Genomic DNA, 17,342 nt, shown 5'->3' with positions numbered 1-17,342 from the left:
TTCTGACCATTGGATATGCATGCTAGATGCATTGTTGCGCAAGGCAAGGAGAAGAGAAGGAAATTGGATCCGCTGCTATCACGTGGTCGTACGGGTCAGCATCCAACACTTGTCCTACTTTTTGTCTTTATAAGGGTATAAGAGGTATATTTATTATTATCACTTGGTCGTACGGTCAACATCCAACGTACCCTATTACAAAGGTAAAGAGAGGTATATTTAGAAACAAAAAGGACAGATGTTGGATGCTAACTTGTATGAACAACTGTTCTTTTCTCAAAAAGAAGGAAGAAGTGGATCCCATTATAAAAACAATGCTATCCGTTTGCGTGTCTACATTAGACACAGGCGAGCATGAAAAAATTACTGTCTACCTCATGCTTTGAAGATGCTTTTGAACGGTCTCTCATTGGTCTGAATGCTGGCACAGTTACCACCCAATGGGTAGCATTCTCTTGTCCAAAAGTTACAATAAATTGACGGTAATTGGATCGCCACATATCGGCCAACTAGCATACAAGGACCTTAACGTCCATATACAAGGACATGACCAGAGCCAATTTAATATCAGCCATAGATCTATTACCGTGGCATTCCTAACCGTCCATTGCTTGAACAGCCATAAAACCGACCACTTCTTGTTACAATGACATTGTAATAGCCGGTTACCCTCTGTTTTACCAAATATGAGGGAGAAAACTAAAGAGTGGCAGAATAATCAGAGGAAACACCACTAGCGCCAGTGTGGCTCCTGCGTCAGGCATAAGAGCGTATAAAATGACCCCATTTTTTCGTGTTGATACCTCTGCAGACGTTCATGTTGGTGGATAGCCTAAAATTTAAACCACCCGACTTTTTAGTGCGACAGATGGAATGCCAACTAATTGTGGGAACCAATGACTTGTCACCACTTGACCAGAAAGATTTTCGGCTTGAAGCATCGAAGTCTTTCACAACGGAAGTTGGTAATTGGAAGCAAGGCATGGCTGATAAGGTGGACTGAATCAAAGTGTGCTTGCCTGCGGAACTGAGATACTTGGCTTTCCATCCACTCAAGTTGGAGTTAACTCGGTGGAGGAAATCCTGACAATGGGATTTGCTCAGTTTACCAGCCACAAATGGAATACCCAAATAAGTGTCCAATCTAAAAGTGGATATGATCTTAAACCTCTCGTGCAGTTATCTTTTGAGAGAGGAGGGCACATTCGGACTGAGCTGGATCCGAGTTTGAGTAACATTGAGAGACTGCCTGGAACGAGCGCAGTAGGGTCATTGGCCTCCACATCAATGCAGAAGCCACGTAACAACGATTTTTCACACAAATAAATTATAATTCAGAATACTTAAGGTTCGTATGAGATATGCTCTTCAACAGAAGTAAGCCAATACCCCATGGACCCGAAATGGTTTTTTTTTTTTCAACCCAATGTCCAATATAGATCTGGTCCAATAAGTTGGTCTATGACTCTATGGTAAACTATTGATCCAAGGTAAATCAAAGTATAGTGTCATAAACGGGTGTTACGGGTCAATAAAATCAGTCCACATTAAACGTGTTTCAACTTCAGCAATAGAACCCATATCGCAACATGAATATTTCACTGTCCATTCATTAGCCCACATGTCTATGGGCTTAAAATAGATTTGTCATGGTTCCAAAAATAGGTGTCTTGGTTCTCTTTCTCTCTCCTCCGCACACCCCTCTCCCACACATCCTCTAGGGGGTTGACCATATAAAATGACATAAAAACGACTGTATTTTTTTTTTTTCATAGGAATAATAACCATTGTATTAAAAGATTATAACATAAAAGATTAGGGAAAACGTTGTTTGAGCCTAAGACATACATTGCGTCTTTTCACATGTATTATTTTATTTTATTTTCTTAAAGAAATAATGATTGGATAAAAAAATAAAATAAAAATGTGAGAATGTATAGAGTAGCCTGGTTGCTCAAGAACCCTTTTCCAAAAGATAAAAAAAAAAAAAATTGCATAAACCTTAAGCTGAAATTGTTGTTGGTAGGGGTGTCTAAAAAGCCAGTTCAATCCGAATCAGCCTTAACCCTCCTTGAGCCCAAACAGAGCTTGGGCTGAGATTTCAGCCCATAGGGTGGGTTAGGGTTGAGATCTTCAGGCCCAAGGTAGGATTGGGTTGGGCCTGGGTTGAGGTCTCAACCCAACCCAACCCAACCATACGTATTAAGTATATAATCATATAAATTTACTAATAATTATTAATAGGTACTTATAAAGAAAAGTCTTTCGTTTTCCACAATCTAGGCATATACGAAAATTTTGATCTTTGGCCTCTTGCAATGCATTAAGATCAAGCAACCAAGTAACTGATATTATTGAGTTGGACTGAATTGGGTTAAACCTGGCCCAATCAAGGTTCATCAGGGCTGGGTTGGGTTGGATTAAATCCAACAGGGTTGGGCTTGGGCTGAGATATCCCAGCCCGAACTAGGGTTGGGCTGGGCTTGGCTTGAGTTGAGTTAAGAGATCTTCGGGTTGAGCTGGGTCAACTCGGTCCATTAACACCCCGAGTTGTTGGAATTGTCATAAATTATTTTTGGGGAGTAAAATCCGACACTGATAGTACATCCTTCTTCACCAGAGAGAGAGAGAGAGGATCATGTACTTCTGCATATATTAGAAGAGAGGAAAATAATTTGGCTGACTCCCTTACCAGGACGGTGGGGTCTCTGTGATGTGTAGAACTACTTGGCCTTTTACACGCCATAACTTCTTGAAGCTTGTAATTCAAAATTCATATGTACCACAACACGTTATTATCATTAAAGCTATGTTTACCCAAAAAAAAAAAAAGGTGTAATATCTATTCTTATTCTTTGTTGTTGTCGTCTTCTTGTATCATGTTGATTCGATGGCCCTTTGATTTCGCTTATAGAGGTAATGCCCCAATTTGATATAGAATTATGGAAGAATAAAATAAACGGAGGGGGATCTATACTGTTCAAGAGTGTCTCACTATTGATTGATGTAAATTTTTTTTTTTTATAAGATTATTAATATAAATTGATCCACATGATTAGAGAGAATAAAAAAAATATGAAAACAACGTATGAAAAATCAAAACTAAAATCAAAACCAACGAAGGAAGAAAGAAGGTGAGCGTGAGACACACTGGATAGTGAGAGGAGGGGTCAGCGTTAGGTGGGAGGAGAAGAGGAACTAAGGCTATATGTAGCACGTAAGCATATCACCCACTTCGTTAGGGACCTCATTTCCTTCTTCTCTATGTTTCTCTTTTCTTCCATCCATTTTAGAAAAAAAAAATAAATAAATTTATTAAACTCTCAAAAGATCATGATTTACGTGCATTGTATCGGATCAGAATTGGGTATGGATCATCTCGTAAATCCTTTAAAATCAGGGTTTTTGACAATTTCACCTTTTATCTGTACTGTTCCATTGATACAGGATTGATCAAGCATTGGATTAGGCCTATGCCAATACAAATCCAAGTCACTAGATATGACGAGTCCATGTCCAACACCTCACACCACAAAGATACACCCAAATTCACAAAAAAAAAAATGGTGAAAGAATCCTATTGATCTAGGCTAATTAGCGCACAAACTAGAGCATCTTTAATGCACAAAAGGGTGGAGGCAACGTGGTCATTTCATGCCTGATGTGTTTCATTGTTTCCTAGATTGGGATCCTCTCCGACAACTCTCCCTCTAACGACTCTCCAATCAATGGCATGTAAGCTTGGACTACTTGCACATAGATGTTGGGCTATCTTCATGTGTGAGGTTGGAGAAAAAAATCGTCGAAGAAAATCTAAATCCGCATTTCCTATGTCAATTCAGTAAGATTTTTCCTGACATAAAAAATGCCAAATGTATGGACCAATAAGAACATAAACAAGGCATCTTCAATACACACTAGAGAAGTGTAAAAATGATGAATGATCACCACGTGTAGATGGATGAGAGACCAAGGCTGAAGCTTCATTCCAATATGGTGAGAAGTGGGTAATCATGTAATTTCCCCTTAAAAAAAAGGAACCGCGTGGGTAGTTGATATTTGAGTGAAGTGAGTAGTTGTAGCTTCTTCTTCTCTTTCTTTGGGGACTCCCCTTATTCTTTTCTCTCTCTCTCTCTCTCTCTCTCTCTCTCCTCTTCCCTCTTCCAGAGCTTTTAATTCATTCCTTCCTTCCTGTCTGCTCTGTTTCTCTCGACATCATCAATTCGTTAATTCAATTTCTATTCGAATCCTTGAGAAAGGAAGTGGGGGTCGGGGGAATCAGGTATAGTTATGGTCGTTTCCCTGGTGGGATCGGAGCGGATCAATTGGGATCTTCATAATCATCTTCTTGGCCATCTTCTCAAAGAGTAATGGAAGGAGAGAGGCGGTATGAGGGTCTGGTCTATTCTCAATCTCACTGGGATCTCATGAATTCTGGTTTATTGGTGACTGGATTCTATTGCTGGGGTTGGGAATTCTTGACTGCTCTCCTCCTTTTCTATTCTCCTTCCTCCTAATTATCTTTCTCCTTTCATTTTTAGAACAAATCTCTTTCTCTCTCTATCTTTCTATCTCTATCTCTGTTGTGTTCTTGCTTGTGGTATCTCTTTCGTATTTTTTAGGGTTTTCTGTTATTTTGAAATTTGAATTTCGGGAATAAGAGAAGATGACGCAGAGATGCGTGCCGGCACCGTTCCTGACAAAGACGTATCAGTTGGTGGAGGATTCCGGCACCGATGACGTCATCTCATGGAACGACACCGGCACTACCTTCATCGTATGGAAGCCTGCTGATTTCGCTAAGGATTTGCTCCCTAAATATTTCAAGCACAACAACTTCTCCAGCTTTGTTCGTCAATTAAACACTTACGTACGTATCCAATTCTCTCTCTCTCTCTCTCTCTAATTACCTGCCGTCGTCGTCGTCCTCCGGACGGATTGACGACCTCTTCCGAGGTAAAAAAATTAGAGTTTTTATCCTATCGGGAGGTCTAACCCCTCAAGAGGTGGTTCAAATCCTCTTCAACGCGTTGGGCGCCCAACGCAACGACCAGTGACAGAGAGGATTGAGGCACACACTCCAACACATTGGGGTGTGCATTCAAATCCTCTCACCCACTAGATGCAAGGTTGGATGTTCAAGGCAGTGGAGAAGATCTTATTGGGGCCTTGGCCTTTCACGCAATCTTGTTCACCGCATAAAAAATATTATTGGAATAATTCTAAATTGAAAATTATCTTCGATGCTTAAAATATTATCTTGGGTTTTTTCAATTAATAGTTTAAGTTTTTAGGTTAAATAATTCGATAAGATATCAAAGTCATCAGATTTATTATGATAGGAATACAATTGTATAGTTTGAAAATTTGAACATCTTTATATATAATTCAATACTTACGATCTAATATTTAAATATCTTGATTGTTTGTCACGCCATTGAAACATACTGGTTCAAATTTAGAATTCCAAAATTTAAAGGCTAGAGGAGAGAATAGAGAATTAGAGACTCATTCTTGGTGGTGAGAGTCCAAAGCCTTAGGTTTAGAAACTTGAATAGAAGATTATCACCGGAATTAATCATACATAAGTCAAGTAATGGGAAAAGGATTTAAGTATGATTAAGATAAATAGTAAGAAAGTTTCCTTCAAAGCTTGAAATATGAAGACTTATCTTAAAATTATTAAGGAAAAGGACCCTCACAATGATGATAGTCTTTAAACTATAAAATATTAAAATTATGACACTCTTTCTACTCAATTGAGATTTATTTATTTTTATTAACCCTTATTGGTCTTTTTGGAATCAAGTTAATTACTCTCCTCTGCATTTAACCACTAGTTCCAATCTATCTCACACCATCCTCGGGGTACTACCAAACTCCAAAGATGGTCCCCACACCCTATGGGGTTGAACTCCTATGTGGTGTAATACAGTATCTGGTGTGCATCTAATGGTTAGAAACGTCTTGGCATGAAGTTCAAGGTAATCGCACGTAGTTCAAGGCGTTTCTAGACGTTGGATGCGCACTGAATACCATGTGTCAGATGATCCAAATCCACCCTATGGACGATGTGAGATGAGATGATTAATTGCATGGAGGGATCCTAACTTGTCTTTAGTTCATGTTGTAAAACATATATTCAATTATTATTTTTTCTTTTCATTAATCATGTGGGTCTTTCTAAATAAACGTATCTACGATGCTGATATATGTGAACAGGGTTTTAGCAAAATAGTGCCGGAAAGATGGGAATTCGCTAACGAGTTTTTCAACAGAGGAGAGAAAGAGCTCCTTTGCGAGATCAACCGTCGAAAGCCGGTCCCCACATCCATCCACGTTGGAAAATCCAATGCCAATGGTAATAGCGGAGGAGGAATCTCGTCACCAACAATTTCAGGTGAGGACATGGGGTCCACGTCGACCTTATCCCCCGGGTCAAGGAACCACGCATCAGACGAGAACGAGAAGCTGAGGAAAGACAACAAGAAGCTGAGCGCTGAGCTTGCCCAGACGAAGCAACAATGCGAGGAGTTGATGACTTTCCTATCAAGGTACCTCAAAGTGGGACCCGAGCAGATCAACCGCATCATGTCACAAGGGAACATTGGGCCCAGCGGTGATCCAACGGTTGAGATCTTTCATGACGATGACAATGATGATGATGAAAAAGTAGGAGGAGGAGAAGAAGAAGAAGAAGAAGAGGTGAAACTATTTGGTGTATGTTTGAGGACTAAAGGTGGAGGAGGGAACAATAAGAGGCCCCGTGGTCCAGAAGCGTGGGCCGTAGATGTGGGTGGGCCACCACTGATGAAAGAGATGAAGGTGGCAAGGGATTTTGAGGTGCCTTGGATGAAGATATCTTCTTCACCAGCCGAGATCAGCAAGGTCTGCAACTGAGACTGAGTGCTGCTGGTGCTGGTGCTGGTGCTGCAAGCAAATGGGTTGTGCGGTGTACCGTAAGGCCAAGCGCACACACACAACCTGCACTGTTAATTTGATAGGGAAGGTTTGAAAAAGGTTAGTGTTTCGTTTAAGTCTTAAAGGATGATAAGAAGTCATCTTAGGAGACTTAATTAAGTGGGTTTTTCTAGTCTTATTGTGGAGTTACTTTAAAGTCTTCGAATTAGTTGGTGACGATGGGATGGTAAAGTAGAGTCAGGGAGACCCAAAAAGCAAAAAAGTTTCTTTCGATCCAAACATTGTCACAATTAGTACTATTGTGGAACTTATATAAGAATATGTTCTTTTATTTCTTTTATGTGTATTGGAAGTTTGGAACAGTGGACTATGAACTGAAGTGGCTGCCAAGATAAAATAGGGTAGAAAAATGAGAGCTTAAAACGATGTGAAAAATAATGAAAATTGAAAATAAATAATGACACAATTCAGAAGGTCAAGTTATTTGACAAGATTATTTATGTCCCCGGTAAAAGATGATCTGCTTCGGTATCATAAATGGAAAATAGGGTTACATTCACTTGCCCTCGCACCTCTCTTAAATTAATTACAAAAAATAAGAACACTCGCTATAAATTTATAGCAAAAACTTATATAGATAGTTTATCAAAATACTCATATAGTCCTTAAAAAAATCCTCTAACCAAATGAAAACAAAGAGAAAGAAGATTAGATATATAAAAAAGAGGTAATTAATTTCATTGATGATCAATCGACCGAAGGAATAAACACATCAGGTGTGATTTACAAAGAGGAGACTTAACAGAAGGAGAATCTAGAACACCTTATTAGGGACTTAGATCTAAATATGGTAATGTCTTCAATGTGCATCCTCCAGGCCTACTACGATCTCTTACTGACAATCAACCTACAAATGCAAGCAATAGAATACAAAACATCGTACCGACCTTTAACAAATAGAGCATCACATTTTTTGCTATAATGGAAATATAGGCTTAAACAACTCTCTATTCTTGTCCCATACATCATAATTATGCTGCCTTCACACTGCTTCCATATATGGCATTAATAAGCTGGAAAAAAACTAGTTTAAGTGATGAAAGGGTCAGGTGAGAGTCGAATCATTCCCAGCTAACCCACAACAAGTGACGTGTTTGAAAAAGAAAGTAGAAATTTGAAATCTTTGTTCAGTTTATTGACTTATTCAAAACAAACAAAGAAGCAACCAAACAATAATTTTCCCTCTAAAAAGTTTATTAAAAGACTGGTTGATTTATCTTCTTTCTTGTTGGCAAGTCATGACTCATCTTAAAGTTGAGGTTTATATAGATCAATCCCTGTCACATGTAGACTTTGGTTGGTTCTTAGATCTTAAGCATGCAACATGGAGTCTTATCACAGTGAGACTTTGGAAATGAAATCCACATTAGCAATTACTGAAAGAATTGAGATATTTGGAGGGAGCATTAGGTTCCAAGTTTGAAAAAGAGATGTTTACGTGTGATGAACGCAACATGTAAAAATTAGTAATCTAATTGTATTATTATTGTTTCTTCATAAAAAAATAGTTGCAAATTGCAATGCATGCCCATTTTGGTCAGTCATCCTATTATATAGTATAGTGCAGTCACAGCCTCTCTCTCTCTCTCTCTCAAGAGTACTGAGAGAGGATTGGAGAGAGGGTGATGGAGACCATGGTTTGAGGGATTGGATTGGATCAGCCTGATCGAATTGGTCAGATAAAATTGGTATTGGTGTTGATTGATTTCAATTCTTAATCGACATTGTACTGGTGAATTAGTAAGGACAAAGATAAAACAATAAAAAAATGTTTTTTTTAAATGAAACAAGGTGTATTTCTGTTGGATATATCAAGATCGGATTGATATCAACCTTGATCAATCTCGATCTTAATATTGTGTTCTCAAACCTTGATGGGGGGCAGACATTAAAGGTGATAGGGTTCCTAGGATGAAGGGGTAATATGGGTATATTAGATTATCAAGGGAGAAGGAGTGGTGGATTTGCTTTTCTCGAGGAATCGGAAAAGAACTTCAAGGTAGGGGACTTTGAATAAATATAGGGTGATTATAGGAGAGTCAATAATAATTGCCTCATATTTTTTCTTTGACTTTTATTAACTTAAAAAAAAAAAAAAAAAAAAAAAAAAAAAAAAAAAAAAGAGTTACTAGAAAGGCCCTAAGGGGTATAGTTCGAACTGTGTCTATTAATTATAGGGGAGTGATAGTAATTGTCCCATATTACTTGTTTGCAAGTATTTGGCATGGAAAAATCCTGCTTTATTGTAACGATGAGGTGCATTACAATTTAACACCAATCTATCTTTGGTTGTTTTTCCATCCCTTTTTCTATACCTTTTCATTTTATAGTAGTTTATATTTGGCAAATGAAGATAAATTATTTAGGGGAAATTGCATGATTACTCATTTTTGGGTTTAATCCCTTAACAAAATTACTCAAAGTTTCAGTTAACAAAAATACCTAAAATCATATTTGGATTTATAAAACTAACCAAAATAGTGATTCTGCTTTATCTTCCACATACAATCAACTATTTTTATTGACTAAATTTTAGGTGGGTAGTTTTGTAAACCTAAACCTGATTTTGGGTATTTTTATAACTAAAACTTTGCGTGGGTAGTTTTATAAAAGGAAACTCAAAAGTGGGTAATCACGTAATTTTTTCGATTATTTTACTTAAGGTATAAAATACAATTCATTATATATGATTTGATTATCCTCTATCCAGTAGGTATATCATATAAATCATAGTAATTGTATGTTGCTATTGAAAAATATACATATATCTCAGTTATTATTATAGCTATCTATATGCTCATGTAGCCATCCGTGGGTTGCCCAGATGGTTAGGGCAAATTGGGATTGTATGGATAGACTCACGGTCTCAGATTCGATTCTCATCTGTGCATCTGCGATTTAAGTGGAGACTGTGACAGTGGGTTGCTGTGCTAATCTCCTCAAGGATTAGTCAAGGTGCATGTAAGCTGGCCCGGACACCTTGGTTAACAAAAAAAAAATCATGTAACCATACACTCTCAGTGGCCGGTGCTCTCTCAAAACTAGTGAATACGTGAATTTGGTGCTTACATGCTTTCACTCTCGATCTCTTGCTTTTGCTCTAACTGACTAACTCCACGCTCTGAAGTCTAAACACTTGCCTCAACCATAGGAAGGAAAGAAGTTAGACCATTGAGATACCCTCTAGTCTCTTTTATTTCTCTTCTTGACCGGAGTCATTTGCTTTAGCACTGTGTTTGTTTGAAAAAAAAAAAAATTATGATCCGCGAACTATAGAGATTTAGGGACAAAATAGGGAGAGAAAATTAAAAAAAAATAAGATATAAACAATTCTTCTTCAAATAAGGGAAGAAATATTCGATTTCCTACTTTTCATGGTTTGGTGCTCTAGGCCATTGATAATTTAACTGGTCATTAATGGACCAGAGAATTTTATAATTTTGGAAAGAAATTAAACAAATTTCATCATCCCCGAGGTGGCTTCAAAAGTGAAAGCATATTATCTTTTCTTCTCTTTTCCTTTGACAAACAAGGATCTAGAATAATTTTTTTTTTCTATTTATTTTTGTCAAATAATAAGAAAAAACTATCCCACACATTTACAGCTTCATGTGTTCTGTCACCCACTCTCCACACTAACATGGTAGTTTGTTGTTGGCTAAATAAATTAGGAGACAGGGCTCTTTAAGAGGCAATGTAGCACTTATACCAACACAAGGGCCAGAGAGTGCACATGAAAACATCAATAAGGATGAGATTATGAGATTTCTGTCTTCATCACAGGTGAGGTGATCATGTCATTTCATTTTATGTTTAACTATGAAACCATGCTTCATTTTAAACTTCTTTTCTCATTAAATAATAAACATGGTCTAAGTTGTATTCCATTCTAAGATTCCTCCATAAGAAGGGTAAAAAAAATACCCATGCAATGAACGAGGATAGTGGTAGGGGTTTGTTTGGCAAGTGGCCACTATTACTAATTAGTCTATTAGTATTGTCATTTGTCAATGGACGAGAGCATATAGGTGTACATTACGTCTTTATCACTCTCAAGTTTTGGACGTTCCCTTTCGTTTATTCTTCCGAAATTTTTATGCTTTAGTTTTAACTTACCCATCGATCAATAGTGGAATCCTTGATACAAGGACTGGATTCAATGAATTGCCTCCCTCAGTATGCCCCCACTTAATGAGGACCATTCATACATCCAAAGCGACATTCTTCCTTCCAATGGACTCAAAATAAAACCCTATTTCTCAAACTCATTCAAGGAATTTACTAGACTTCAAGTGTCGTTCTTGTCATTGTCTTGTTTATTAGTGATGGGTTTAGTTTTTCCCCTTTAATAAAATATAATGGAAGAATTAGTTCTCAACAATTTGAGATTTGTAGCTTATGATTTGTTCCTTTAGAGAAAATGAATTGGTGATAGGGAGTCGTTGCTTAAATTAGGGTCTAAAACCCATGAACATGATTCAAAATATTACTCCTATGGAAATATAAATCAACTAAGAGAATGAGAATTTGTCAGGTGGTGCAAGGAAGGTGTTAGGCACCTCAACCCACTTAGCTAAACCGGTCTTCAATTCCTAGTTGTTTGATATTTTTATTAAGTAATAAGGGAAAACGAACCCTGCCAGTATGGCACAGGAAACACCCATACAAATTGTGCATGATGCAAAAAGACCATTTTGCCCCCCTTGACATGTGTTGAATATGTTCTCACACACCCTTTCATTGGCCCACTGATCTAGTGTTTCCTACCCCAGACCGGTAGTATTCTCTTGCCCAAATAATAAATATTATTTGAATAAATAATAAAATAAAAATAAGAAGAGAGATGGAGATGTGCCTTGATGCATGCACTACAAAATAAGGGTTAGTGCTCATAATATAATAGCATGAAATTTAATCTAAACTATTGTTAACATAAAAAGAAAACTATAAGCATAAACTATACAAACATTTACAGTTAGCTAGAAACGTCACTCTATGGAAAATGACCAGAACATGATAGAAGAAGAGAAAAATCAACAAACCTATTCCCACATGATTAATATAAAAATTGTAAAAGGTACATAAGAACAAAATAAAAAATATTTAGAAATCCATGCACAAAAAAACCTAAATTTTTAGAATGCAAACATGCATATACAAATTCAAAACAAAATCTATAAAGTATTAAAGACATGCAAGACTCTTGCCTTATGTTAAGAACATAGTGACGAATCTATCCTATTGGTTGTTTGGGATAAAAAAAAAATGCAATAAACATTAAATAACTTATGCAATGCAACAACGACAAATATGATAAGATACAAACCCTAAGAAGAAAATTTGAATAAAATCTAAAAAAAAATTATTTAAGGAATATGGTGAAATGAAATAACTAAAAAATATTAAAAACACCATGAAAATGTTGATTGCTTGGTTTGGGAACAGTGATGATATACCTTAGCTACGAAAGGTATAACTTGCTGAAACTCAATCAAAAATAAGGACAACTCTAGATAGAATGTTGAGAACTTACAACAAATAGAGATTTTTGTGTCTCTGCAACTTAGGGTTTCTTTGACACTCCAAAAGTTCAAAGTCCTTTAAGGTCTTGGGTAATAGCCTTTTATCATTTTTAGAAGGCTCCCTTGGTCTCTAATTGAACCTTTATCAGTTTGGTTTGGGATTAATGTTTTATAGGATTGGTAGAAATGAAACCAGATCTAACCCTCTGAATGAACCGATCAAAACCAAAAAACAGACCAACCTGATGAAAATTGAGATCGGACCTATAGTAACCCGATAAAACGAGACTAGATCGAACCTGATAACGACCTGATTACGAGCAACAAAAAACCGAATCAAAATCAAAACTTCCTTAACAGTAGGTTTCAAGATGATTCAGTGATAGACTAAAACCGATTTTGCCCATTGAAATCGGACCAAACCGGTCGATTTACACCCATAGATGAGGAGAGTAAGGAATCCAAAATTTTGGTAAAAAACAAAAGAGTAAAAATTGCCAATCAGAGGTGATGGTTTGGGTCCACACCGCCAGTGAAGCTCCTCTTCATAAGCTTATCAACTTTCATCATGAGATGGCCCTCGTCATCTCTCTCTCTCTCTCTCTCTCTCTCATATGAAACTCACTCAGTGGAACTAGTTTGTCGATTTGGTTTGGACTTTAAATAGACTCGTGAGTAACGGTGTCATATGGTTCAATTTTGGTTTTTTTTTATCCGATTCAAGATACGATATGTGAAAATCAAAATCAAATCAAAACTGAATAAGTGCCTATTTTCTAACTCAGAATTGAATCGATTCGGTTTAGTTTTTATTCGATCCACTATTTGGTTTGATCCAATTTGTATTCCATTTGAACCCTATTTTAGGTGTTTGCCCTAACTTTTTACATCTTCAACAACAAAAAATCCTTATTTATTAGGTCATAATTCACCATACTTCTTTCAAATATTAAGGAATATAATTTATCATCCATATTAACTAAGACATTAAAAAAGAATATAATTTATTCAATCTAAAAATGAATAATTCGACTCATTTTGACAGTTTCAATCCTGAAATCGAATCAAACCAAAAAATATTTCACATTTTGAAATCAAAATCGAATCGACCAATTTGTTTGGATTCTACTTTAAACAGTCAATTTTTATTCTAAATTGACACCCTTACTCATAATAAGAGGCTTCTCTATTTTTTTTTTAGATATATATAATATAAAACACACTCTCTTACTCGTAATTGGGGGTGTCAACTGGTCAGGCAGGTCCGATTTTGGTCGGGCTTGATCGGGCTTGAAGACTTTCAAAGGCTACTCCATGTCCGCCCATTTAATTAATCAGGCTTAGTTATTGAGGGCATGGTACACTTTATATTTACTTGGTCGGCCTCGGGCTATAATCGGGCTACCTTAATCGGACTTTAGTCGGGCTTTAACCGGGCTATGGACATGTTTAATGTTAAACAAACTTTAATCGATTTTTAAACGGGCCCTCTTTAAAATGTGCTCTTATATTCCAGCCCACTCATGCAAGCCCAAAAAAATAACAATAAACCAATAAATGATACCAAATATAACCATTATTTAAAATATGAACATGTCTTTACTTTTTAGATTTTACTTTTTAATTTGGGGGTAAAATAGGTATTCTACAATCATTAAAAGGTCAGGCCAGGCCGGTGCACAATAGGCCAGTTTCGGTCGACTGTTATTCAATCGGTCTCGGTCGGGCGCTCGACGATTCAAGTAGCAATACCGAGACCGACAGTTTGTAAACAGGCCGGGCTCAAGCCCGACACATTTAATAAATGGGTCGGGCTGGGCCAGTCTATAAACGGTCGGTCTCAATCGGTCTAATCGGGTTGGGCCACGAATTGACACCCCTACTCGTAATATTGCCAATGGGTGACCTGGACCGCCCCTACCCGATAAGACCAGACCAGGATGTGTTTGGGCTGACCTAAGTCTATAGTTTTAATGTTAATTGTAGGCTTTTATGCCAGCCCAAACCCATGAAAGCTCGCTTAATCCAAGGCTATGCATAGATTTGACAAATTGAGCAGCCCAGCTCAATATGGTATTTACATTTAGTTGTCAAGTAGTTATTAATGGTAGATATGTTTTAGCTGTATTAATCAGATACAAGTTTATACCTATAATTCCCTTTTAAAATATTTTTATTAAATTTATTTGACACCTATACTTCAAAATTTGTTTCAATAAAGATCAAGCAATTCCCTTCCTAGATATTTCTCTTCTGTGCTCAACCATTTCTAGAAGCGACAGACATCAATAATGCCGAGCTATATTATTGTAGAAAAGATGGAAGAAAGAGTACTGTAATGCAAGACATGTAAATGGTTTCTACAAATAGAAGACAAAGATGAAGCAAAAAAGAGGTACATGAACTTTTAATTATTACTCCACAAATTAAAATGGAGTTTCTCCACGTGATCCACCATAAAGGATCTTGGATGACTTCACATACCACTTGGAGCTCTTCATTTAATAACTCAAAAGTTTTAGGTTAGACACTTCAATATGGTACAGAGTGTCATAAAGTTTGGACTCATTTTGTTGCGGGTATTCATGTAGGGCTCAAGAAAGGCTACATTGTGGCTCAATCAACTCCAACGTATATGGGAGTGCAAAGCTTATATATGGACCCATAAATCCAGTCCAAAGATTTGCAGAAAGGAATATCTAGTTTAATATCATCTTAAATTTCGAGGATGAGTTTATATTCACCCTTGGGAATGGAAGTGGTATTGCATCTAAGGATTTAGGCGGATCAGATCAGTGATTGGTGGATATCGATCGATTTTACCCTTGTTTTTTTTTTAAAAGAAGTATTATTTTTTTACTACTTTACCTCTGAATCAATATGGATGATCAATCTGGATTGATCAAGGATTGGGAATTAGTCTCAATCGATACCGATCTAATACGATCAATACAACCAATCCCAGACCGATACGTGAAACCTCCATTTAAAACCATAGACACTTACAGACAATCTTGAACGAGAATTGTGTGGATATCAAGTGGCAAAAAATGAGATATTTTGTTACTTGATAATGTACTCAACATGCTAGGTGTCCTGGGAGCCACACCACGTGCCATATTAGTGTCTATAAGGGCATCAATTGAACCATAACTAGTTGTTAAATAGGAAGGTTTTGGGAGTTGATTTTGGGACCAATTATTAACCTCAAGAAGTGATCTTTACGATGGTCAATTAGAGCATGTGCAGTGGTTTCATTGTGGATGAAAATTTTTTTATTTCACAAGGGACAAGATAATAGTTTCACATGATTATAAATAATCCTACTATAATTAATCAGGGATGATTTTAGATAAAATTGACAATTCAATGTTGGTTTGGCCCTTTATTTCCTCCTCCTTGATTCAAATGTCTGGTCTAATTAAGGATGGTGATATGTTTTCCATATTGTTCTCTTATGCTATTTTGTTCACTTTAAAATGGATAAGGATTAAAATGGTGTATTATCTATCATGAATCATGATAGGCAACAAATGTCTGATTAGGACTGACGTTAGCCATGGGACCATCTAAGTCGCAATCAGCTAAAGCGGACATCAAAGCCTTACCATATGAAACAAATATCAAATACATCGATCAAGAATGAGGAATCCCAATTTTTCAATTTTTATTTATTTTTTATTTTAACGAATTCAATCCTTAAAATGAAAAAGGGGTCGAACCTGATAAAGAAAACCAGGACCAGACCAATAGTAATCAATTTTTCAATTGATTTCCTTACATATGCATGTAAACCTAAAATCATATTGAACCAAATCCATAATAATCCGATTAAAACTGGATCAAAACCAAAATTTCTATAACAATTTGATTTTGGATTGATTCAGTGATCAAACCAAAATCGAACCAAATCAATAGATAGACACCTTTAGCTAGGTAAAGGGAGGGTAAAGGAATCCAAAAATTTGGTGCAACAAAAAAGCAAACATGACCTACCTGAAGTGATGAGGTGCGTGTTGGCCCACTACACATGTGGTTCTCCCCCCAGGTGTGACAGGGAAAGCCGTATTTGCATGACGACGGTCGAGATGCAAACAAAGTACCCTACCCGTGGAGCCCACTAAAGGCCTCTTTAAAAGCAAACAAGGAAAGCAGAGAAAGAGAAGGGGAGTGGGAGTTGGAAGGAGAGAAAGAAATGGAGTTTGTGGAAGGGAAGATAGAGGAAGTGAAGGTGTTTGAGGGTGGATTAGTGTTCCCAAAGACACTGAACCCTCCAAAGGGTGGAATTGAGGGCGGCCACTATGGAGTGAATGAGTTGGTAGAGATGGTGAGAGAGAAACAGGAATGGCTGAGCCGGCTACTGCAACGGCACTCGGCGGTTCTGTTTAGAGGATTTGGGATTGGTTCGGCTGAAGAATTTGGGAAAGTGGTGGAAGCGTTTGGATGGGAAGAGATGGAGTACTCTGGGGTTACAACTCGCCTCAAGGTTGCTGATAGGGTCCACACCGCCAATGAAGCTCCTCTTCATAAGTTTATCAACTTCCATCACGAGATGGCCCTGGTCAGCTCTCTCTCTCTCTCTCTCTCTCTCTCTCTCTCTCTCTCTCTCTCTCTCTCTCACACACACACGCACTCTCTCACTCACACACACATACGAAGGATGGAACTCACTCAATCAGTCGACTCAGTTTAGTTTGGTTTGGATAGACTCGTGGATCAGGTTTTTGTATGGTCTGATCCACATAACTGTTGTTGGACAAATTTAATTCTATATCCGAATTTGAAAGACGTAATTTTGAACTTTTCATCGTATATGAATCAATTTTCAATTCAAATTAA

General features: G+C 37.2%; 2 protein-coding genes across 2 annotated transcripts in view; both read left to right on the top strand.

Annotated features, from left to right (window-relative positions):
* Positions 1–4,109: 4,109 nt before the first annotated feature.
* Positions 4,110–7,256, top strand: LOC122079819 (heat shock factor protein HSF24-like). The gene is made up of 2 exons (XM_042646556.1): positions 4,110–4,870; positions 6,223–7,256. The coding sequence occupies exons 1-2, from the start codon at positions 4,667–4,669 to the stop codon at positions 6,898–6,900; spliced, it is 882 nt and encodes a 293-aa protein (XP_042502490.1). The 5' UTR covers positions 4,110–4,666; the 3' UTR covers positions 6,901–7,256.
* A 9,414-nt stretch (positions 7,257–16,670) lies between these two features.
* Positions 16,671–17,342, top strand: part of LOC122079688 (clavaminate synthase-like protein At3g21360) — a 2,625-nt gene continuing 1,953 nt past the window's right edge. The window contains exon 1 of the mRNA XM_042646362.1: positions 16,671–17,064. Coding sequence (XP_042502296.1) covers positions 16,699–17,064 — 366 coding nt within the window. The 5' untranslated portion in view covers positions 16,671–16,698. The remainder of the gene's footprint in view (positions 17,065–17,342) is intronic.

Source organism: Macadamia integrifolia, chromosome 5, assembly GCF_013358625.1.
Source record: "Macadamia integrifolia cultivar HAES 741 chromosome 5, SCU_Mint_v3, whole genome shotgun sequence".
In the NCBI taxonomy this organism is placed as follows: Eukaryota; Viridiplantae; Streptophyta; class Magnoliopsida; order Proteales; family Proteaceae; genus Macadamia; species Macadamia integrifolia.
Note: the sequence above shows the minus strand (reverse complement) of the source record. Positions and strands in the feature narration are given on the sequence as shown.